General features: G+C 37.3%; 4 protein-coding genes across 4 annotated transcripts; 3 read left to right on the top strand and 1 right to left on the bottom strand.

Annotated features, from left to right (window-relative positions):
• Nucleotides 1–1198: 1198 nt before the first annotated feature.
• On the bottom strand, nt 1199–5650 carry EMB1138 (DEAD box RNA helicase (RH3)). Its single transcript, XM_086246064.1, has 10 exons — nt 4971–5650; nt 4556–4692; nt 4065–4479; nt 3668–3766; nt 3287–3511; nt 2712–3089; nt 2482–2625; nt 2300–2395; nt 1863–2140; nt 1199–1679 (listed from the first exon to the last, which is right to left on the bottom strand). The coding sequence occupies exons 1-10, from the start codon at nt 5421–5423 to the stop codon at nt 1601–1603; spliced, it is 2304 nt and encodes a 767-aa protein (XP_086102190.1). The 5' UTR covers nt 5424–5650; the 3' UTR covers nt 1199–1600.
• Nucleotides 5651–6029: 379 nt separating this feature from the next.
• Nucleotides 6030–10818, top strand: LOC147281233 (organic solute transporter ostalpha protein (DUF300)). The gene is made up of 8 exons (XM_086246066.1): nt 6030–6266; nt 6400–6549; nt 6662–6845; nt 7875–7948; nt 8092–8241; nt 8552–8837; nt 9674–9907; nt 10013–10818. The coding sequence occupies exons 3-8, from the start codon at nt 6690–6692 to the stop codon at nt 10373–10375; spliced, it is 1263 nt and encodes a 420-aa protein (XP_086102192.1). The 5' UTR covers nt 6030–6266; nt 6400–6549; nt 6662–6689; the 3' UTR covers nt 10376–10818.
• A 1746-nt stretch (nt 10819–12564) lies between these two features.
• Nucleotides 12565–13332, top strand: LOC147281232 (uncharacterized). Its single transcript, XM_086246067.1, has one exon. The coding sequence runs from the start codon at nt 12770–12772 to the stop codon at nt 13166–13168; it is 399 nt and encodes a 132-aa protein (XP_086102193.1). The 5' UTR covers nt 12565–12769; the 3' UTR covers nt 13169–13332.
• A 6279-nt stretch (nt 13333–19611) lies between these two features.
• LOC147281231 (ubiquitin carboxyl-terminal hydrolase-like protein) lies at nt 19612–21220 on the top strand. Its single transcript, XM_086248463.1, has one exon. The coding sequence runs from the start codon at nt 19886–19888 to the stop codon at nt 20420–20422; it is 537 nt and encodes a 178-aa protein (XP_086104589.1). The 5' UTR covers nt 19612–19885; the 3' UTR covers nt 20423–21220.
• The last annotated feature ends 1503 nt before the right edge of the window (nt 21221–22723 follow it).

Raw genomic sequence — 22723 nt, 5'->3', positions numbered from 1 at the left:
GCCTTGGTCCCCCATCTTAAAATCTAGGAAAAATGAATGCTATAGGTATCTGGGGCCTGATACCTATATCATTCATTTTTAGTGAAGAAATGGTTGATGGATTCATTGCCTGGTATAGTAGTAAAAGGTTAGGAAGCCTCAGCCATCACCACAGATAATTTATATCGAATTCAATGTTAGAAGTTGAATTAACTGAGAAAGCCCCTGTGGAAGTCCTTTCCCATATGCATCTTTCTTCCCCATTGCCTAGACCTAGACGACTCGGTTTGCAGAGATCACTTGCTAGATAATTGTGGCCACTCCATTCTCTTTGGCAATTAAGTAGATTGCTCAGGTTCATTTTGTTTGCTTCATTTGTGTTTTGTTAATCAAATGGTTAAAGTTAGATAGAAACTTGATGTTAATGAAATTGTTGAAAGCTAGTTAGAAACTTGAAATCAAAATGGAAATGTCTCTGAGTACAACATGATACGATATAAACATAATTAGTTTTGTTGATAACCCGGTAAAGCATGATTTGGTTTGCTAATGCACTAGTTTTCTCTTTGGCAACTAGTTTGCATATATTTATTTGCTCTATGTTTTGTTAAGAAGTTAGACACTTCACACTTCACACTTTAAATGAAATGGAAATGCCTCTGAGTCGACTCTGAAGTAATAGCTTTTGGCTTGTTTGTTTATGAATTATGGTTGCTGGTTTTTGCCTTGAAATGGAAATGTCTTTGATTCTGTGAGGTTGGTAAATGTTTGAATTATGATTCGCTATTATGAAAAGCTAATTGTTTTTCACACTTCAAAATTATTAGATGTGCTGTGTGGGCATGAATTATCATTTGATATTATTTACCAACTAATATTAAAAACAGCAGCACCTTCATAGTTGCCATGCCATGTCCCCCAGCTGATATGAAATATAATATTGATGGATCAAATCAAGAAAAATGTGGATACTATAAGTATCGGGGGTGCTGATCAGCAGCTTTTGTTTTTTGGTCAAAGAGGATCGCATGTGCAAGTGCCCATTAATGAAGAGTTTTTATCTTTGGGCAAGAAAGCTAGTGAATGTGATATAAACAAAGCAGATAATACAAAGTTACTAACATGTAACAGCTCTGAGGTGATAGCTTCTTCCTAGTTTGGTTATGAATTATGGTTGCTGTTATTTACTTACCAAAATGGCTAAAATGCAATCAATCACGTAGATTTTGAATCCAACAACATGTCATCTATATGATAAAGAGAATATTAACCTACAAAGCATCACTATTTTTTCTCACGAGATGTTACCACAATACCACTTACACAATTGAAAACGCACACCTAATTTTAATGCAAGGGTAAAATTATAATGTCAAACAAAATACATATGTATGTGAGAGAAAGCAGTTCAAAATGAATTCCTATAGCTCTTTTACAAGTGTCGTGAAATTCTTGTAAATCTCCGGGGGAGCATCTCCCAACCTCAAATGACCTTGAAAGCCCCACAAACACAAAATAGCACAAAACAATGCCTCCCGCCTGAGGTGGCGGCAGCGGCAGCGGCAGCAGCAGCCTCTAACCCACCAATGGTGCTGAAAACCTGATGATTAAGGATGCACATCTAATATCCTTGTTTGGTAGGGCACTCTGATGCCCTGTGTCCAGACCGCCCACAATTGAAACAGGAACCTCCAAAGCTTCTGTAATGCAAGTTAAGATATAATTTCAGTATTATGCAGATTAAATATGAATCACGGAGCAACAACCACCCTAGAGATATAATAACAGTTTCTATTCTTTCAATCTTAATTGATTGATGAGTTTCAAATTCTCAATGTACCTTTTTAAAACACAAAAGAATGAGAAATTTATTGATAATATACCTGTCCCGGGATGATGGCCTGCTTGATCGTGTACCTCCAATTAGCCAATCATCCTCTGTGCTTCTTGAAGTCCGAGGCCGGCTGTTGTTACTGCCATAACTTCTATCACTACTCCTAAATCTATCATCAGCACCACCGCTACCCCAACCCCTCCCACCACTACTTCTAAACCCACCACGACCCCTAGAACCTCCTCCCCGTTGACTATTCCGATCCCCCCTCCCTGAAAACCTGCCATAGTAGTCACTCACCGGCCCATCATCTTGCAGAGCAGGCAACTGCAAACACAAAATAATACAATCATATAATTTCTCAGTTAGTAGCTTTGTGGGACATGGAAAACTGCAAACAAAAAACAAATCAGGGCCAATTCTAGCAACATGCAATGTCATGCAAATGCTGCTATTATGAGAAAGTGACCAAAAGCAAAAGTCAACCTTGGTTATCTTGGAAAGAGTGTTTCCAGGAGGTATTTGCCTGTTCAGCAACTCTTTGGCAATCTCCTCTGGAAGATCAAAAACTGCTCCTTGGACCTGATATTGTCACCATCAAAATTTGATTTAAATGAGATGACATCACTGGAACAAGATAAGAAGCATAAGATATTTTAGATACCAACCCTTTCATCTGCAATTATATGTATTTTCCCAACTTCATCAGCAGCTGCCGAATAGACATCTGAAAGAAACCCAGTTACAGATCTAGCAGACAGGAACCCCCTGGCAAAAGCTGGATCCCGAATTAATTGCAATGTCACCCATCCCTGCATACAATTTTCCAGTTCAAACTATATAACAAGACACCAGAGGAATGCTGGCAGAACACACCCCAAAGAACTACAATTATTACCTGCTCATGACTGATAAGAGACCGAGATGACGGAGGTCGAGAAAACCCACTCAGCTGTGCCAGTGCAGCTGCAAGAGCACTTGTCCCCTGTTCCTCAATCAATTTCTGTGCGGTTGGTGTGAAAAACTCTACAGATTCAGGATGAACTCCACTGAGAGTAGCAACCACATGCTGAGCAGATGACTCCAAAATCTCTTCAACAGTTGGTGGACTAACAAACTCAAACCTGCACCCCACATCACGCTCAAGAGTTTTGACTGTTCTCCTCTGGTTATTAGTAAACATCAGAACGGCAGAACCTTCTTTCCCTGCACGTCCAGTACGACCAGAGCGATGCACAAACGTCTCTGAATCATTGGGAAGTTCATAGTGAATAACCTGGAGAGAAGAAAAAAAAAAAAAAGTTATTGAGGCCACAGGCTTATCAAGGTGTTGGCAATTGATATGCTGAAAGAACATATGGACTCTCTATTATTGGCATAGAGAGTCAGAATAGTTTTCTTACGCATGTACTAGGATGCATAAAAGTATAATAAGAATTTGATTAGGCATCAGAAGAAATTCCTAGAGCTTACCAAATCAACATTGGGAATATCGAGTCCACGGGATGCAACATCAGTGGCAACGAGCACAGTGAATTTCCCTTGCCGAAAACCATTTAATGTTCTCTCCCTTTGATGTTGTGATATATCTCCATGCAATGCCTCAGAAGCTATGCTAGTTGTTAATGACATTGAGACTTCATCAGCATCTCGTTTTGTTTGTGTAAAAACAATGGTCTTCCCACCCTTTGCATAAACCTGAAAATATGACGATATTTAGTGATATGTAAAAATGGTTCTTTTTTCAAATAACTTAGAACAACCATACAGAATCATATAATGATAGTTAATACTGAGATATGATGACAATAATGGGCCAAAACAAGAGTAAAATAATGAGTTCAAAACTCTTACCGTTATAAGATCACTAAGAATGGTCCGCTTTGAAGTTGAAGTGGTTGATATAGCATAAAGTTTGATCCCTTCTGCAAGCTTCTCTTCTTGGTCGCCCACCTTTGGGAAATAAGAAAATAGAAAGCAAAAATTTTAAGATTTACTTTCCACTCTATAACCACTCTAGCTTCAATATAAGCAAAAGAAATGCAAAATTTATAGATTAGTATTTCTTATTATGCAGAATTAGGACTTTGAAACCGACCACATAATTTTAATCAACTAAACCTTTCATTGGCTTCAATATCAAGTAGAATCATTTTAACAATAACTCATGCCATATTCTAGCGGAACAAATCATAGAAATCATGAAAGTTCTGAACCTAACAAAGAGAAAGAAACTCAAAGAAACAATTACCAAATCAATCGTCAATGGATTGTCCAAATATTTCCGTGATAGTTTTTTCACCCAACCAGGCATAGTTGCAGAAAAAAGCATGCTCTGCCTCTGAGCTGGAAGCCTTTGTAAAATTACTTCCACATCCTCCTCAAATCCAACAGCAAGCATCGAATCAGCTTCATCAAGTACCAAATATTGAACTTCGCCCAATTTGAGGCTGTTACCGTTTATCAGGTCGATAATTCGACCAGGAGTTCCAACCACTACATCAACTCCACGGGAAAGAGCACTTTGTTGTGTAACATATGAAACACCCCCATAGACACAAACAGTGTTTAGATAAGGTGCAGATTCTTTCATCTCCTTTTCCACTTGCTTCGCTAACTCCCGAGTAGGTGCAAGGGCCAAAACTCTTGGAAGATAACCAGTCCGCCTACAAAAAGACATTCATCAGAAGATGCTTCAAAAGAATAGGTCTTTAGTACTAATGTGCAAGAAAAAACTGGTACCTATGAGAACCCCTCTGTTCATCCTCTTCTGTGAGGCGTTTGAGTATTGGAATCCCAAAGGCTAATGTCTTTCCAGTCCCGGTCTTTGCACGAGCGATGATGTCTCGCCCTTCCAGTGCAGGTACTAGCACAGCTCTCTAAATTTTTCAAGCGAAAAAGAATTAAATCATAGCATACACACGCACACACACACATACACATTAAAAAAAAATTAATTAACTAAAAAAACCTCGGAGCTAATATTTCAGATGGAAAATTAGGCTTACATACTACCAGATATTATAATCCACATAGATGACGGTCAAAAGGGTTTGAAAGCAAGCTAAATTAGAGTACTTTCATGATAAACGAGAAAAATATAAATATATAATTAAACTAGAAAGAAAAGGCAGAATGATAGTGAGAAATGAAATACCTGAATGGGGAAAAGATCAGAAATGCCACGTTTCTGAAGGGCTTCGACAAGGCGCTGAGGCAAACCCAACTTGGAAAGAGCAAGCTCATCTTTATCAACAGCAGAAGAAGGTTCAGTTTCAGACTCGTAATCCGAGTCCGAGTCCAGAGAGTCCTTTGTGAAGTCACCGAGGCCTTTGAAGGCCTCTTCACTGAGAACCGAATTGGGAGTCGCAATTGCTGAGGGAACAAGGCCACTAACCCCCTGCCTCACCAAGCCGCCACTCTTGTTGCTACTGTTGTTGTAGGCTCTCAAAACGTTGTTAAAGCGATGCCTCTCCGGAAACGCCAGTGAAACAGAGGGACTGCTCGTTGTTGCTGTCGTCGTTGTTGTTGATGACGCTGTTGCTCTTCTATAAAGCTCCAGACTTGGAGTCTGGTGTAATATAGACGATACACCTATAATAGCAGCCATTTCTGCTTGCTCAAAGTTCTTGCTTCTCCTTGTTTCTTCTTCTTCTTCTCTTTGAGCCCCAAGTGCTTGCTCAAAGTTCGCAGAGAAGAAGATAAAGGAGAGAAGAAAATGAGAGGGATAGATAGATAGAGAGAGGCGTATAGATACTTTTAGGTTTGAAAGAATTGAGAGCGCTGAAGGGGTTTAGGGCCTGAAGCTTATATAGCAGAGTGAGAGTAAGAGACTGACAGAGTGAGATAAGGTTTTGAGGCCAAAACCTTTGCAAATGTATGGCCTTCCAAACCTCCACCTCGGTTATTTCCCAGAGCTTCGGATATTTTTCCTCGGGTCTTCCCACCCGACCCAATGTCACGAGTTGACCCGGAAACCCGCGTCTTCCTCCTACCCGGTGGTTAATTCGTTATCTTTTTTAAGTTATTTGATTCCCAAGTTCCCAACCAACACTGAAGTCTCTTAAACTCACTCGCCATCATCGTTTAAGTGAAAATAATAGTATAATGTATATTTTTTATTTATTTAAATAGTATAATGTATATTAATCGGTCATTAAGAAGCGTTAAAACACCCAAATTAAAATATATATATAAGAAAAAAAAAAAACAAGGTTGGCGCAAACAATTTCATAATTCATAGCGTGTTTGTTAATTCATTATTTCATTGTACAGCAGAGACTGGAAGCCGCCATTATTGGGTTCCAGCTAGTAAAGCAATTTCATGCGAGGCTGTGCTTCTTCTTCTTCCTTTGATCTTATCGGACGAACGGTTAACCAGATCTCGCGCCAATTGGTCTTCACGCCTCAAGCTTTTACCAAATTTCCCAATTCTCTAAAAACCCTCTCAAAGGTAAAGTTGCTTCTGTAGTTTTCATTGTCTTTCCAATTGAATTCAGTCAAAACCCTTCTTTATTTTTTTGGGAATTAATGGAGGGCTTTACTTCTCTCTTTTACATTTTTGAATTTATTTTCAACGGCTGCAGGCATTTCAAGCTTTTCAAATTACGTGTGAGGGTTAGGGTTTACAAATTTGGCAGACTACGCCCTCTCCCCCCTCCCTCACTTTGGTGGAATTCTTCTACTAGAACAAGCAAAACTATAGCATAGAGAGAATAGACACAGCTGCTGCTCAGGTTTTAATCATTGACTAGCTCCTTTTTATTTTTTATTTTTATTTGTGTGTGTCTGTGTGTATGGTTTGCTAATACTTGTTATCATTGTCTGTGTTGTTATCAATGTGCAGAGGAACTTGGTTGAATTTGAGCTATTCAGAATGGCAGAAACAGTCCCAATCTACTTGAGCATTGTTGCCTTTTTTTGCACTGTTGGAGCCATTGCTTTGGCCATTTTGCACATCTACAGGCACCTCATGAATTACACTGAACCCACTTATCAGAGATACATTGTCCGCATCATCTTCATGGTCCCAGTGAGTACTTCTATAAACTTGCTTTGAAATGCTATCATATGTAACATTGTGATTATATCCACATCCAGCCTTTTTTTGTTCTTGCATTGGTTTTTACAGCTGCAGTTTCATTATTTCATTAGGGTTTTGTGTGAGAAGTGACAAGTTAACTGAGTAAATGTCTGTTTTGTCCATGATGACAGTGTCATCGTGTCAGTCTTAATCATGGAGTGATGATTACTTTCTTGTGCTGTTTTCAATGTCCTTGCATCGTTTTCTCTTGTGGCCTGCATATGCCATCTATAAATTGTTTATGCATGAGCCTTTAATGAAAATTTCCAGCTTAATTGAAGGGATAATGACAATAGACACGATAAATGACTGAGACTGGGGTTTTTGCAATAGAGTACTCTGAGACCTTGTGTCTCCTATTGGTTTTGTTGGAAATGGTGCAAAGGCCGCGGCTTCATTGAATTTCATGTTATGCATTGTTTAAAGAATTGGGTTTCAGTTGTTGTTTTTACCTGTCAGAATCTGTTCAATATATTCAATTTAAAGAAATTATATGACAATATGCTGAAAAAGATTCTTACCATGCGGATCATATGATCTGGCCATTTAATTTGTTCAATCTGCTAGTGTGTGACTGCATGGTTTCTTTACAGAATAAGCCCATTATGGTTTTCCATTAGTTAAAAAAGATAGAAAAATGTAGGCTGGAAGAATAAAAGTTTTTAAATTTAAAGATTGTAATAGAATTGATTGAACTCTTGCATCCTTTGTTGCCAATATGTTAATCAGTATTGAGGCTCAGAGGCAGAAATTTGGCTTGTTTGGGGTTTTGGTTGAGCATCAAGTCTATGTATTTGCTTCTCATTTGTTTTGTTTACATTTTATATTTCATTTTTTTGGTCTTCAGTCACCTTTTTGTTTCACCTTATTTTTGTTTCTTTCATTGGTCTTGAGATCTTTTAGAGGTCGCACTTTGAAAATGAATTTCTTTTGACTTTTCACTTATTTAACCAGTGTGAACTTTGTTTTCCTTGGCAGGTATATGCATTAATGTCTTTCTTATCCCTTGTTTTGCCTCGGAGTTCAATCTACTTTAATTCCATTAGGGAAGTGTAAGTATGTCTTCATTCAATCTTTAAATTTGAAGATTAAACCCCCCCCCCCCCCCCCAAAAACAAAAAAAAACAAAAAAAGACAACGTGATGAGAAAACACTAACCTGTTTTCATGCTATTGTTATTTTCTTTCTGTTTCAGTTATGAAGCTTGGGTGATTTATAATTTTCTGTCACTGTGCTTGGCATGGGTTGGTGGCCCCGGATCTGTTGTCCTAAGTTTAAGTGGTAGGGTTCTAAAGCCTTCATGGGCTCTGATGACATGTTGCCTTCCTCCCATACCCCTGGATGGGTGAGTTCACAATCTATAATTAATTTGCCAATATTTGCAGCCAAGAATTTGTGGTGTGTGAAAAATCACAGAATTCCTTATTACTATTTTCAAATGTTAGCAGTGCTCTTGGTTTCTTATGTATTATTTGTGAATACTTTGTTACAACTTACATGTATCAAATTCGTTTTCTCCACATAATAGGCATAGACCCTGATAACTAAGGATATCTCTGGCAAAATGGGGGACTTGTTAGTCTTTCCAAAATAACTATGTCAGAATCTTGTAATTCTGAGATGATGAACTCATACATATGAAACTGTTAATGCAGGCGTTTTATACGTAGATGCAAGCAAGGCTGTTTGCAATTTGTGATTCTGAAGCCTGCATTAGCTGCTGTTACACTCATACTTTACGCAAAAGGGAAATACGAAGATGGAAATTTCAGTCCAAACCAGTCATACCTGTATCTCACTATAATCTATACAATCTCATACACGATGGCTCTTTATGCTTTGGCATTGTTTTATGTGGCTTGCAGAGATCTACTTCAGCCATTCAATCCAGTTCCAAAGTTTATTATAATCAAATCTGTCGTTTTCCTTACTTATTGGCAGGTAAACATTTTTCTCAACTTCATTAGTGAGCAAATATTTGAATAATGTGAACTAATTATTATTCTGTGTCTTGTGTGTTGGCAATTTGCACTTGATTGTGGATAACATGCTTATGCATGAAGAGCAGAGGATGAAGCATGGCTTTGTCTAGAAGCAATTTTTGAGTGTGGATGACTCTTGTGGCCACATATTATTATTAATAAATTATATGGTGCCAAAAATTTTCCCTTAAACTTATATGTATTCACCGAATGCTGCTTGAAAATTTGGAACTGTGTAGTCCTTTCTATGAAATAGCCAATAGGAGGTTAGGATAGTCCACAATACGCCGTATATTTTCTGTAATTGCAAGGATTGCAGAATGAAATAGTTGCAGAGGATGGTTTAGTCAAATATGGTTTTATATATAATTGAGGGTAGATTAAAAGTGGCTGTATTGCATTTCTATAAGCACTTTATTAAGACCTCTGCCCTTTGTGAATTTCCTATCTCTCAAGAGAAATCTTGACCTGCTTGTTTTCCAAGGTCTTACATGGAAATTTCTGGGCACTTTTTTCTATCCTAATTTTACATTTGAGTGACATTGTGATGCATATAATTATCAGTTGTGGATAAAAAGTAATGGTGCATATAATTTACTGGTTTTGGATCATGTAATGTGACATTAACTCCTAACCATGTGTAACAATGTACCCAAAAATAAAAGATAAATTCTTATCTACATTTCTGTATTTTAGGTTTTTTTTTTTCCCTTTCTTCTTTTGCTGACAGAGAGGTCTAGGTTGCCAACTTATTCAATATTCGGTATGTTTCTGATTCTTTTTGTCTGCCTTTAGGGTGTGTTGGTGTTCCTTTCTGCAAAATCTGGATTAATAAAGAATGCAGAGGATGCAGCTCAATTTCAGAATTTCATAATATGTGTTGAGATGCTTATTGCTGCTGTTGGTCATCTATATGCATTTCCTTACAAGGAGTATGCTGGTGCAAATATTGGTGCGTCTCGAGGTTTGACCGGAAGCCTTGCACATGCCTTAAAATTGAATGACTTTTACCATGATACAGTCCACCAGGTGAGCCAGGAAAATTGCTATTTCTGTCATAGCCTAGCTTAGATGGTTATGTTTTTCTTTTAGCTTTGATCAACCTTCCTGATGAGTATTTTTAATTGTTTGCAGTTTGCCCCTACTTATCATGATTACGTACTCTACAACCATAGTGAGGGTGATGAGGGAAAGAGGAAGTATAGGTCACGCACCTTTGTGCCGACTGGCCCAGAGATGGATGCTGTCCGAAGAAACAAGCTCATATTTGGGAACAAGATAGATGACATACAGCTTTCTAGTCTCTCATCTTCTAGTTCAAGCACTCCCATTTCTGAGTCGGTGCCTGATTCCGCAAATTCAGATGCAATGAAGTCTTCCCTGCTTGTTGATACCTCGGATTCTTCAACAGTGCCATATGACATGTCACTTATTGACTTGGACTTGTCCAGTTACCCCACAAAGGTCCCTCCAGCAAATGAAGGTGGCACTAGGTGACAAGAACAGGCTGTGGTAGACAGGTATGAAGAATGTTGTTACTAGGAAAGAAGTGTTGAAAGGGTTCTGGGGCCTTTGGGAAAGCCTCATTAGCTTAGTAGTGTGATGATATTGGTGTCTGTATACGCCCTCTCTACCTCTCTTTGGTTTTATGCACTGTAGTCACAAAAATTAGGCTTCCCACTGAAACTGTTTTCAATGGCCTGTTAGTCCAGTGTGCATTGTAGATATGGAAAATCTAATTGTCATACTTGCTAGATCACAATAGGAAACTTGAAATTGATTCTATTTTGTTGCTCATTGAAGAGTTCTGTTGTCTATCGGATTTCATGGTCTTGATATTGAAATATTTTTCTGAATTGGGACTTGGTACGTGGTTCATCTTGAGGTTTCTCTGTTTTCTTTTTCTTTTTCTTTTTTTTCCTTTTGGGCAAGCAATGGAACTTGACATCAAGGAGAGGAGAGAGCAGTTTTTATTCTACTTGTCATCAATGCCATGTATGCAATGATTTGTAAAACTTTTGGATACGCATCCTTTTATTGCTGTGCAATTATATAGGATGTTCTCATATATTTGAAAAGACAGAATTATAGTTTCTTAGTGACCTTGTTGCCAATTGCCATCATCTTGTGCAATACTTGCAACAATTATACAAATTTCGAAACTACTGATCTTAATGATCCCCGTTTACATTTTTAGCCTTAAGTGTTTGTATTTCATATTTCCACCTCTCCTCGTGTCATGCCTAAGATGTGATTCTATATGATGAATGGTTTGAACAAACCATCAGATGCAAATCCAGAAAAACACCATAATGCTGTGTACATTTGATTTCTCTTTGTTATGGAAATGATTAATTGAGGTTCTTATTCTTGTGTTTGATGAGACAATGATGATGTTATTATAAGCTAATGATGATGCAGACTGAGACTGCTAAAAATATATGGCAACAACTCCATGACTAATGAGTTTTTCCTTGCGAATGAAAACGATATGCTTCTGGTTATAGATAGACTCCCAAGTTTTCTTGTTTGCTGGATTAGCTTAGAAACTTGTTCACACGGCTGCTGGTGTTGGAACTGAAATTTCTTAATAATTCTTTGACTTTAAGTCCTCCCATGACTCTTTGGTACATCTGGTTTGAACTTTGAGGAGGAATTGTGATATCCAAGGGAGTTGAAACTTGAAAGAGAAGACTATATAAGTTGCAGGAATACATGTTTAATAGTAAAACTTGTAAGGTTGAATATGCATTGTGCATGGGGTTGGTTAAGACTTATCTGCATAATATCTTCTCTAATTGATACTGACCTTTTAAATTAATTGTTGCACAGTTATTCTATTCTCTAATTGGTATTGACTTCTTTTTTGGGTTACAACTTACAAGCATCGGCCTTTTATATTAATTGTTGGACAGTTTTCTCATCTTACGCAATTCACCTAGCTTATCTGTACGCTTCTCCAAACAGCTCAAACTAATTTTATAATTGGAATTTTTTTTCAAAAAAAGAAATAAAGTCTATAAACATCAAATGAATGAAAATTACATTTTCTAACCATCCCATGACTCATAAGGACGATGGCATCATCAGAACCTACTAGTGTAATGTTAGAGAAATTATACTATTTTTGGAGTTTATTTATTACCTCGAATTATTATATATAGTTGTTACTAAACACATTAACAGTCACATAATATGGCTATTTACTCAAAACTAACCATCCCCTACCCATCAAGAGTATGTGTTTATTTTTATTGCATAGCCTAATGAGTGATGGGAAGTACATATACAATTAGAGGTGATACTTGGGATAGGCGAATGAAACAATTGCCTCGGAATCCAAAATGTTGAGGGTTTCTAAGTTTATTTATGTACATCAAACTCAAGTAATGTACATAAAAGTCGATAACCTTTCTTTTATAGATTGTCTTCAACCCCTAGAATTTCAGGGCCGAATCCTATATACCATAAATTTATACACATGTGGTAATGTGGTATGAAAATTTTACTTAGAAAGATGAGGTAAGAATGAGAGAGGTTGAGAAGGAAAAAGGGGAAAGTTAACTTGGAAACACAAAAGGTACGTGACCGTCCATCTAAAAAAGCACGAGCTTATCCGACTAAGCACGTGTTAAAGTGGATTTACTATATAAGATACGGTTGATATTTGATACACACGAAGAGAGACGGGCACTGGCAGAGTCTAGTCTGGCTTGGCTCCTGTGGCGGCGCACTGCTCGCTTCTTGCACATCAAAGCAAACACTTATGACTTAACCAACACAGGTTCGTAGAATTTAAACACTCCCTTCAGATCCCACCCAACCCCTTTATATCTCTCTCCAACCACACCCTGCTCCTTCAATCTCTCTCTCTCTCTCTCTGTTTCATTCATGGCCGGCCTGTGGGGACAGAGTACTCATTATGTGGGTTCGAACCCATTAATCAGTAGAAGCGAGTCGTTGGGCAGCAATGGCAGTATTGGGTCTTCTGTGTACTACAACAGCTACTTGGAGATGAGCAGCAACAACTACATGATGATGGAGAAGAGGCAGCTCTTCCTCAGAAGCTACCAGTTCAGCCGGAAACAGAGCCTGGCCGAGAGGATCAAAGGCTCTTTGGTCAAAGCCAAGAGGGTCATTTGGCTGAGGCTGCGTTCGGCACGCAGGCTTAGGAAGTCCTTTTGTTTCAGACTCAAATATGGTCTTTCTTACCGGAGAAGAAGACTCTGCCGTTTCCTATTTAACAACTACCATCGCCGCAAGTGCAATAACTCCGACTGCTTCTGGTAGGAACCTAATATGTTAATTTAATTTCCTCGGTTTTTTTTTTCTTTTATCTTTTAGTTGGACCAAAAAAAAGTGGTGCTTGTTAAAATTGTCCTTATAAGATTCACACCTACAATTTGTATCTTATTTTCAAGAGTTAAACAGTTATATACATGATGATTTGGTGATGGTTCTTGTTCTCTATGCTACCTTTTATTTTAAGTAAAACGATGTATACATGTTAATCCAGTAAAGAAGTAGGCATAGAGTAATAGTTGGGGTAGGATCAATATAGTTTTTTTAAATAAAAAATTAATTTTTGGGTAATTTGTTTACACTCAGACTAATCGGTATGAGAGTTCCAAAATAATAGAACTATATATATTATGAGGTTGAGAATCCAAAGGTAAAATGGAATGGTTCCCACAATGTAAGGGTTTGGTTTCTGGGTTACACAAAGTTTGAGGTCCATTTTGGGCTTGGAAGGCAGCTGTGGCTTAGGGAGGAGAGAATGGGAAGAAAATTTGTGCATTGAAGAAGTTCAAGGTTTGAGGTTTGAACTTTCAATGGAGGGAGGCAGGGGAAACCCCAAAAAAGTCTAGCATTTTTTAAAGATCCAAGTTTGAATGAAATTAAGAAAGCAAGAGGGGAGTTCCAGAAAAGTCATAGTTGGGGAACTGTGACTTTTACACTTTGCATGCGCTGCGCTTGGACGGTTGAACACTTGAATTTGATCACAAACGCAATAGCTTTTGCCCTTTATTTCTAAATTTGGGGCTTGCTCTATGTACCTTTTTAACCCCTTTTGTGTTGGTGGTTCTATGGCAGTGGCAGTGCCATCTGGAATTCAGATTCCCAAACAGTTTTGGTTCACAGGGCATAATCAGTTTCTTTGGTATTTCTGTCACTAATTTCATGTGACTGCATTCACACCTATAAGCTAGATTATTCGTCTTATTAAGTTTCAATCATCAAACTAGAAAAATTCTACTGTATAATCATGTATAACATATGCATACATTTGTTACTTTTAAATTTTGATGGATTTACTCTTTCACTACTAAAGTATAAATCTTTCCACGTTAATTCTCTTTTATATCTCTCTGAATTAATCTTTTAAATCTTATACATAATATGCTTAATCAGTCTTTTACTGCCAATATAATCCTTAAAAGATCTCATTTTTTTAGTACAATATACATCACTAACCCAACAAAGTGGCATGGTGGAGCTGGAGCTACAGCTCTGCCCTTCATTAGGCTTCATATAAATATAAAAGATCACGGCATGGGTTCATGAGTTCAATTAATGAATATAAAAAGAGTCGGCCCGATTAATCTACATTTATGTACATTATGCAGTGATGCGACAAATGTATAAAAGGATTTCACCAAAGTGCGCATCTTTCATCTCTAGGGGAAGAGAATCTTTCATTTCAGATGGTGATAGAGACAGATCCTATTTCTTGGGATAAAAATTCATGGGAGATATTTATAATTTTCTTGGAGCTAAATACAAATACTAATGAATGGAATGAACAATATTGTTTTTATCGACAACTCATCAAGATCAAGATGACTGTGCTCAGTTGACATTTCACAACAACTATTGCGCAAGAAAAGGGTATGCGGCTGTACAAAAACCAGCAGGGCTGTGCTTAATTAAACTACTTTATATAAATATAAGAGTGCATTGGTTATTTATTCATTAAATTGTCTAAGAATTACGTGAAGAAGTTGATCACTTTCTTGGCATGCGTTTGCTGATCGAGGAAAAAGCTTCCTTGACAAATGGAGGATGTGGGTTTTACATGTTATGCATGTTTCCCATATATATTCATCAAGTGGGTATAAATGTAATACACAGATTAATGGTTGGCTACAAAGTCAACCAGATTTAAGAACTGAATGCATGGCAATAACGGTCACATACTTGCCAAGCAAATCGAGATGCATGTGGAAAACTTTATCTATTTGTTTGACTCTGAAGTAGATCAAGCTAGCTATAAGGCTTTGCAATAGAAAGCTTCGCTAGCAGGTTAATAAACACAACATATATTAATTCATAAGAATTAAAATATTAAGATGGAATATTGCATGACCTATGCATAAGGCACCTATACTTCCTTGTTTCACTGATCTCGGTTAGTCCCCCATGGAAGGAGGCTAGGAGACTGAAGAGCCCACTTTTCCCTAAATTCGATATAGAGGGCTCTTTATAGTTTATATAGGAGATTGGAGAAACTATTTTTTCTTTTTTAAAATTTCCAAATTTGAAGATTTTTATATGAGACATCGAGACTTCCTTGATCCTTCCCTTGTTCAAATTCAATGTGGGACTAAGGGTCCTATACTCCTATCTAAGATTTATAAGATTTTAATGCTTTATATTTTTTGGTATAAAAAACAAAAATCCGCTGGAACAAGGAATTTGTGGGCTCCTTCTTTCCCTTTCATTCTATCTACTATTGTGGGCTTTGAAATTGGACCTCCGGAATTTGAGGAAGGCCCAACAATGTTGGGCTGCAGAAATGTGCACCATGAAATCTAAGCAGTACCCCAATGATTCAGTCAATAATATGCAGGCCTAGTTTTTCTGGTCAGTCCAAAACACGGTTCACGAATATACAAATTAACCCATTAAACAATTGCTAATACATGCCAGCCACTGTTTTCTTCGATGTGGGACAAATTAGACCAACAGATCATAGCCTTGACTTGATTATGGACTCATTAGTGTCACAAACCCATAAAGAAACAAATTAATCAGCTTTTAGTTAAAGATCACAAGTTCACAGCCGCAAACATCCATTTCTCTTGCAAATGATTGGCTCTGATTTGCATTCTAACATGGACATCAATCATTGCACATGCCTCTAATATTCCTTTCATCATATAACAATCACTCCCTTGCATTTAAAAAACTCAGAGCAAGAGAGCAGCTTACAATCACAGTGGTGGTTGGGTGGTAATGTGTGTGATGGTACCCATGTGTTTAAAAAGTAGAAATACAGGGCATTGCATCATTGTATCTATCTCTCTTTCTCTCAATGCAGAGTATTTTGAGCTAAAACATGAAGGCATCCATGTGTCATAGGGAATCCCAATGTGTTTGAATGAACAGTATAAAACCAGATTCTACATGTATCCATTACCTCCATTTTAGTCCCTACTAGCTCTTCATTACAAGTCCTGTAGTCTCACCCCTCTAGATTTCTCTTGCCTCTTCTTGGTCTTCAGTGCAGCACAGATGGGTCTCCAAGATATTGTTGGGAGAAGCTTGGGATGTCCTTATGAGAAGCTAACAAGGAGGAATGAGAAGGTGGGTAGGCCTGGAAGACATAATTGGGTGAAAAAAATGAATGGAAGACTAAAGGGTCTTCGGCTATCGCGCTCTAGGAAGCTTACATTGAAGGTGTTTTCTGTAGTTGTATGGCCAAGCAGGATTGCAAAGATATGCAGTGATATTGTGAGCAGAATGAAGACTGATGGAGTTTGTCCCAGTATTATCTTCTCTACTCAATGGGGGCTTCCAGTTCTCTCTCATTCATCTGTTAGGAGCTGCAGCATCAAATGCAGTCCCATTGTACCCATTAGGCACGGTATCAAATAGCATGATGACTTAATTGTTATTGTATATCTCTGTCTCAGATCATATAATTGATTTTTCTTACATTTTTCCCCCAGAATTGATTCTTATGCTCCAATTAAGCAGACAGAATTTACAGTTCATTAAGTAAATGGAGAATTTTGCATAATTGTCTCACAAATGCCTCCACTAGATTTCTCATCATTTATCCATTTCAACATTTCTTATATCAACTAAGCTGCCATAGAGTTTCAGTATCATTGTTTCACATGCCTTCAACTCAATAGTTAAGAGAGTGCAGACATGGAAATTCTATTTGACCAATTACTGTGAAGGGTTAAATAAATGAGAGCTAAGAGACCAGCAAGAAATGTTTTGTAGCATAGAGAATGGAAGAGAAAGGTAAGGATCATGATGATGATTCATGTCAATACATATTTCCATAAGAAATCTTTTCCACTATTTACAAGAAACCACGAATGAAAATAGAAAAAAGTGCCAATATAACAATTACATGTCAAGGCAGTTTGATTATTGCAGGCACAGACTATACAATATGTTAAAAAGTTACAGAAGTTAAACATAGGCAAGAAATTTGCCCCTTATGTGATTTCTTCTTGTACTTATTACAAGCAAACGTTTAGTTGGTCCTGAATTCTGATGAAGATAGCCTAATGCACAAGAAAATCAGTGTTGGAGGAGTCCACCAAAACTACCTTTTAGAAGCAAAGCCAGTCATGAATAGAAAATAAGAGTCCTTCAGGCTGAAATGGGGCATGAGAAAGTGCCTTGTCACGTCTTTGGATCCCATCTTCTGTCCCTTCTTGGCCAAGCGCCATTGTCTTGGTGGTGTAAGGTTTTCCTCACATGTCTCAGGCTCTTCCTTGATAGTTGCTAGCTTACTCTTGAGTATCTCTTCAATGTCCTTCCAAGAGTCAGTTCGAAAAAACTTTCTGCTCATGCAAGGCACCACCCGCCACATTTTACGAATTTACGGTATGCTTTCCTCATCTCAATAACAGGAAGTGATTACATTCACTGGTCACCTGTAATGGCAGTCATGCAGCAATTGACTAGCTCAAACCATTGCCAAGGCTAGCTAGCTCTTCTCCTTGTATATATATTTAAAGAGAGATAGGGTGTGAGAAAGGGAAGGATTCAGGAAATTGGGTATTAGTTGGAAAGCTATCAGATGGAAAGAGAAGGGTCCAGATGAGCTGTGACTGCACCCAAAAGCCAAGCCTTTGTTCCTTTACAGCAATATTGGTTCAATTATAATGAATGTTTGTTTGATTAACCTTTATAAACCTACCAAAGCCCTTATTATATTGAAGACATTATCATGAAACTTTTGCATATATAAATTACTAAACAGACCATCACCAATCTTCCAGCTTGTAAATGCATCTCATGTTATAGAGGATATACAAAGTCAAGCCCTCATCTAATCCGTCCATTGTTCAACAGTCATAACTGAAGTACACCCAGACCAAAGGTCTCCTATACCAGGAAACATTGCAATTATGCTAAACTTGTCATTGTTTTTGTTCTTCTTGCTTCTGTTTGAAGTTTAAAATTGGTTTTTGTATTTATCTGAAGTATCTATGTCTTTCCATCTACTTTTTATCAGGTGGAGAGAATCAATGAGAATGCTAAACTTCTTCCCCACAAGGGAAAAATTACAGACCAATCCATTCCAAGTATCCATTCATCCCAATATCAGTGATTTATTAAATGCTCAGCTGAGTTTCTTTCAGTCTCTCCGGATATGAACTTATTTGGTAACAATTGAATCATATAATAGACCTGTAGATCCCACCACTGCATTTTCCAATCTTGGTGTTCCATGCATGGTTTGTGAATTGTTGTATTACTCTCCTAAAGTTTTCTTCAAATGCATTAGACTGGTTGCCTCATATTGCGATGGCTTAATTTGTTAAGAAGTAGCACAGTCTGATCTACAATCCATATTCTCTCAACACATATATATTAAAAAAAAATTTATAAGGAAAACCTCTTTTATCATTTTTATATTTAACCTCGCATCGTATACTATTGAAGTATTGATTGATATGAATCTCACAATAAATCTCATATTAATTAATGACTAATTATCGTTCAATAATTAATGAAACTAGCAAAACTAATCACATTTAAAAAAAAAGGAGTTATGCTATGATTGCTATCATAAATTTCTCTTTAAAATCTATGCCATGATGTCACACAATTGATTGTCTAATATTTACTGATATGGAATAATAATAATAGACCATAAATTGCATGTACAGCCGGTGAATATTTCCATATCACAAGGTTATGGAAACTAATAATTAAAATCTTAGCATGAGAAAGTCATATGAATATATGATCACCCATTTACAATTAACAACTCAGGAAAAATTGCATAATTCACTTACATTCTTTTTATTATACTAATCTATTTTATGTTATAATACATGTAAATTTATTAATATCGTACCCTAAAAGCATACATTTATCCTTTACTTATATTATAATACATAGTTATACTATAAGATGATATTACAATCCCACTACAAATTTCTTGATCATACCTAAATTTTGCAACCAAGAATTAAGAAATAAGATGAAAGCAGTTCTAAGATTTCAACGTCAGGACAAGTGTCAAGTGAGGGTGATATTGGCTTTAGAAGACCTGCGAAACACTAAGCAAGGGAAGGCAGCTTAAAAAAAAACATATTTTCAAGTAGTACGAGACGTGACGATACCTTGCCATGTTAGCCACCACAAATTGAACACGTGTCCTCTAATTGTAATTGTACGATTACGTGGTGACACAGAATCGTAGATTTTTAAAAGAAAAGTTTTAAAATGTGAATTGCGTTTCAGTTCGTGGACAGTGGGTTGTGAAAATTTTATGACCCAAAACAGAGTTACCACTCCGACTCCTACAATTTTGGCCGAGAAATCGACCTATCCCTCATCTGTAATCTCGGTCCGTTTTTTCACGAAACCTCAAATTCAACCCGAATTCTCATCTGGGTTGTCTTCTTTTACTCCTCTGGTCCAACATTTCGGATCAAATTTGTAGCTTTATTGATCCATGTACTGTTGGTCCATTTTGGGACTCTGCTTTTGGTGATTGTGGTATTGATATCGAGATACATCAAATTGATGTCTGCGCTTGATAAGGAGGTATCAAGCGTTGTTGGAAGTGGGTGTGGGGGCGATGATGGTGACGAGGATGATGATGATGAAGGTGGTGGTGGTGGTGGGGTCCATGGCGGCCGATGCAGATGCAGAGATGAGCAGCGTACAAAAAAGCAGAGAGGGAAGAGTGGTTTTGGGTTTTCAAAGAATCTCCGAAAGGCCAAGCAGGTGGTCCTGCATCCATTCACAAGAACCAAGAAGCAACTTCCCAGAAGAAACAACACAAAGGGTTCTTCTTCTACTTCATCTTCTTGTTTTGTTGCAACAAATGTCGGTGCTTTTTCTTCAGGTAAGAGGTTTCGAGGTGGTGGTGTTGGTAGTGGTAACAAAGGTTGTTACTTTTGTTTCACGCAACCCCCAACTCTGGATTCACCGGTTGGATCTCAGATCAGTGACCCAGAAGACCCAAATTTCACTTATGGGATGTTGAAAACTTTTGTGGAGAAGAATGATTTCTATTCCAAAGAATGCAATCCCCACTTAGATAATGATATATCCTAGCTTATATACTACAGATTGAAGGACATTGAGGAGATATTGATTTCAATTCCTCCACTATTTTAGTGTTGCTGTTGTTGTTGTGTGGAGTAATCCTTGAAAATTTTCTCAAAAGAAATTGAGGAGGTTGTGGAACTCTCATATTGATGACAAGGGTCATTGGATTTTAAGAAATTAAAAGCTTTGTTGTTCTCTCTTTTCTGATAGCAGGTGCACCTTGTGGATGGGTCAGAGAAGATTTTGGGGCATTTTTGGCAGTCTTGTATGTTCAGTGTGAGAATGAGGCAATGTGATAATAGATGTTCAAGCATGTAGTACATGTGAGTTTCAAGAGTGTATGCTAGGACAACTCTTAGGGATGGGATGGAGAAACCAAGGTTGATCACCATTCCATTCTTCTGTTCGTTTGGAGATTCGGATAGGACAATTTTGTTGTTATGCTATGATTGGCAATTCGAATAGGACAGTTCTGGAGAAACTGCATGAAAAGAGCATTGATTCTTGAAGAAGTTGGAAGTTTATTGTTTGATGTCCTATTGTTACCTCTGATGCTAATTCTGGGTGTCAGTAGGTGCTGCATAATGAAGTCTACATATGAAAGATGAGGAGTGCTTTGATCAACTGTAGGAGTGGAAGAGGTTGAAACCTTTGAATTCTTTCAATTTGTAAATTCATTCATACTTTATGTGGTATTGTTTTATGATATTGTGTAGAATGTAAAGTTTAAAAAGTTTTTCAATCCAATGGCTGAGGCCTGAGGGTGCCTCATTGATAGCCTTCTTGGATGAGATGTTGCAGTCATCCTAGTTAGCATCTACGGTATGTCCTTTTCTGCCTTTATTTTCTGTTATATGCCCTTGGTCATCTAAGTGGAGTCGGTGGACTTAATGGATTCTATTTTGAGATTTTTTTTTTTTTAAAACTGCAATGATAAGGTGTTGAGCTATATTTTTCAGAATGTCCTGCAGTGTCTATTAGCTTCCCCAAACACCAAAATGATTTTTGTTTTTCAGCCTAAAACTAATTCAGGCAGCTGAGCCATTTTAGTACTAGATTAAGTGAGTAATTGTTTCATGTTTGGTAAAGAAAACTTTATAATCTCAGCTTTTGCCCCTTGACAAGTTTTGGATCATGGATTTTATTTTGAAAATTATTAAAATGCATACACATTTGAACTAATCCATAAATTTATATTCTTCTTGGTTTTTTGGGCAATATCTCCTTGTGAATGGACAGAATTCTGACAAGGATTTTCTCCAGAAAGGGTTTTGATTTCAAAAATCTTTGCAGGATAATGGGATTAAGCTTTTTATTCAATTCCAGTACTAGAACCATTTTTTTTTACCAATGCTCCTTATCACTTCTTAGAAACACAAGCTGTTTTAGTTCACTCTCACTGATTTCCAAGATATGTTGGAGGTTGCTGAAAATACAGAATGTTGAATGTTCCATATGGTTAAAACTGTTCATAAAACCATACCTTTCCTTAAGAAACCTTGCCATAGATAGGCGGCTTTTCACAATGGTGACTTTTGTGAGAAGGCCAATTGGATGTAGATATGAAACTAACCTCTCTGGATGCTTTGTGGCCTAAATTGATGGAAGCTATACTGATGTCAGAGATGTATTTGCTTGTCAGGGAGAAGCAGCTTATGAATACAAATTGTTTGATGCATCGCTAGACTTTCAATCCTTGAGGCTTGAGAGCTAGACTGATTTGTGTTTTCTGGAAGTTGATTCAGAGTTCACAGGCATGAGTTGGTTCTGGTTAAATCACCAGGAAGGGCCGATCAGTTGTTGATAGCAATGAATAAAATTCAATGATATTCTGATGGATAAACCATATTGATGGGTTTGCTGCATCAAGAAGCTATCTGTGTAGTATGTCAAACTCAAGAAAAGAGTCGAGAAATAATGAAATCCCAGTAGACTACAGATGACAATTAGGAGCTCTAGATCATGTAACCTGTATGTACAGCATGTAGGAATTATAGAAATTTATTGCAGCATGTGCTAAATCGTCTGATAGTCCAAGGCATGATGGTAACTGGAAGAAAATTTGTTATCTTCTAAGTTGTCAGCTATTTGATGTAACGCATTTGCTCTCACAATTTACACAAGCGGCGACAAAATATACACACCAACAAAAAATTATCAAATATTGTCGGAATATTAGAAAGAAACAAAACACAACACAAGTTGTCAAAAGTTGAAATGTTCATTTTGAAAACCATATGTTTTAGGCATTATAAAGCAAAGGAGATGGGCGCTTTCTATTTTTGGTGAAAACAAAGATGGGCCTTA

This window comes from Dryas octopetala, chromosome 6, assembly GCF_963921425.1.
Source record: "Dryas octopetala chromosome 6, drDryOcto1.1, whole genome shotgun sequence".
NCBI lineage: Eukaryota > Viridiplantae > Streptophyta > Magnoliopsida > Rosales > Rosaceae > Dryas > Dryas octopetala.
This window is presented reverse-complemented; position numbering and strand designations above follow the sequence as displayed.

What these genes read in the sequence shown, in the direction of transcription:
- EMB1138 (XM_086246064.1), bottom strand. Translation starts at nt 5,423, where the DNA reads ATGGCTGCTATTATAGGTGTATCGTCTATATTACACCAGACTCCAAGT. An exon ending in TTCTTAGTGATCTTATAACG is followed by an intron (nt 3,512 to 3,667) that starts GTAAGAGTTTTG and finishes TCATATTTTCAG; the next exon opens with GTTTATGCAAAGGGTGGGAA. An exon ending in CTCTTATCAGTCATGAGCAG is followed by an intron (nt 2,626 to 2,711) that starts GTAATAATTGTA and finishes AATTGTATGCAG; the next exon opens with GGATGGGTGACATTGCAATT.
- LOC147281233 (XM_086246066.1), top strand. Translation starts at nt 6,690, where the DNA reads ATGGCAGAAACAGTCCCAATCTACTTGAGCATTGTTGCCTTTTTTTGC. An exon ending in GCATCATCTTCATGGTCCCA is followed by an intron (nt 6,846 to 7,874) that starts GTGAGTACTTCT and finishes TTTCCTTGGCAG; the next exon opens with GTATATGCATTAATGTCTTT. An exon ending in ACCATGATACAGTCCACCAG is followed by an intron (nt 9,908 to 10,012) that starts GTGAGCCAGGAA and finishes AATTGTTTGCAG; the next exon opens with TTTGCCCCTACTTATCATGA.
- LOC147281232 (XM_086246067.1), top strand. Translation starts at nt 12,770, where the DNA reads ATGGCCGGCCTGTGGGGACAGAGTACTCATTATGTGGGTTCGAACCCA.
- LOC147281231 (XM_086248463.1), top strand. Translation starts at nt 19,886, where the DNA reads ATGTCTGCGCTTGATAAGGAGGTATCAAGCGTTGTTGGAAGTGGGTGT.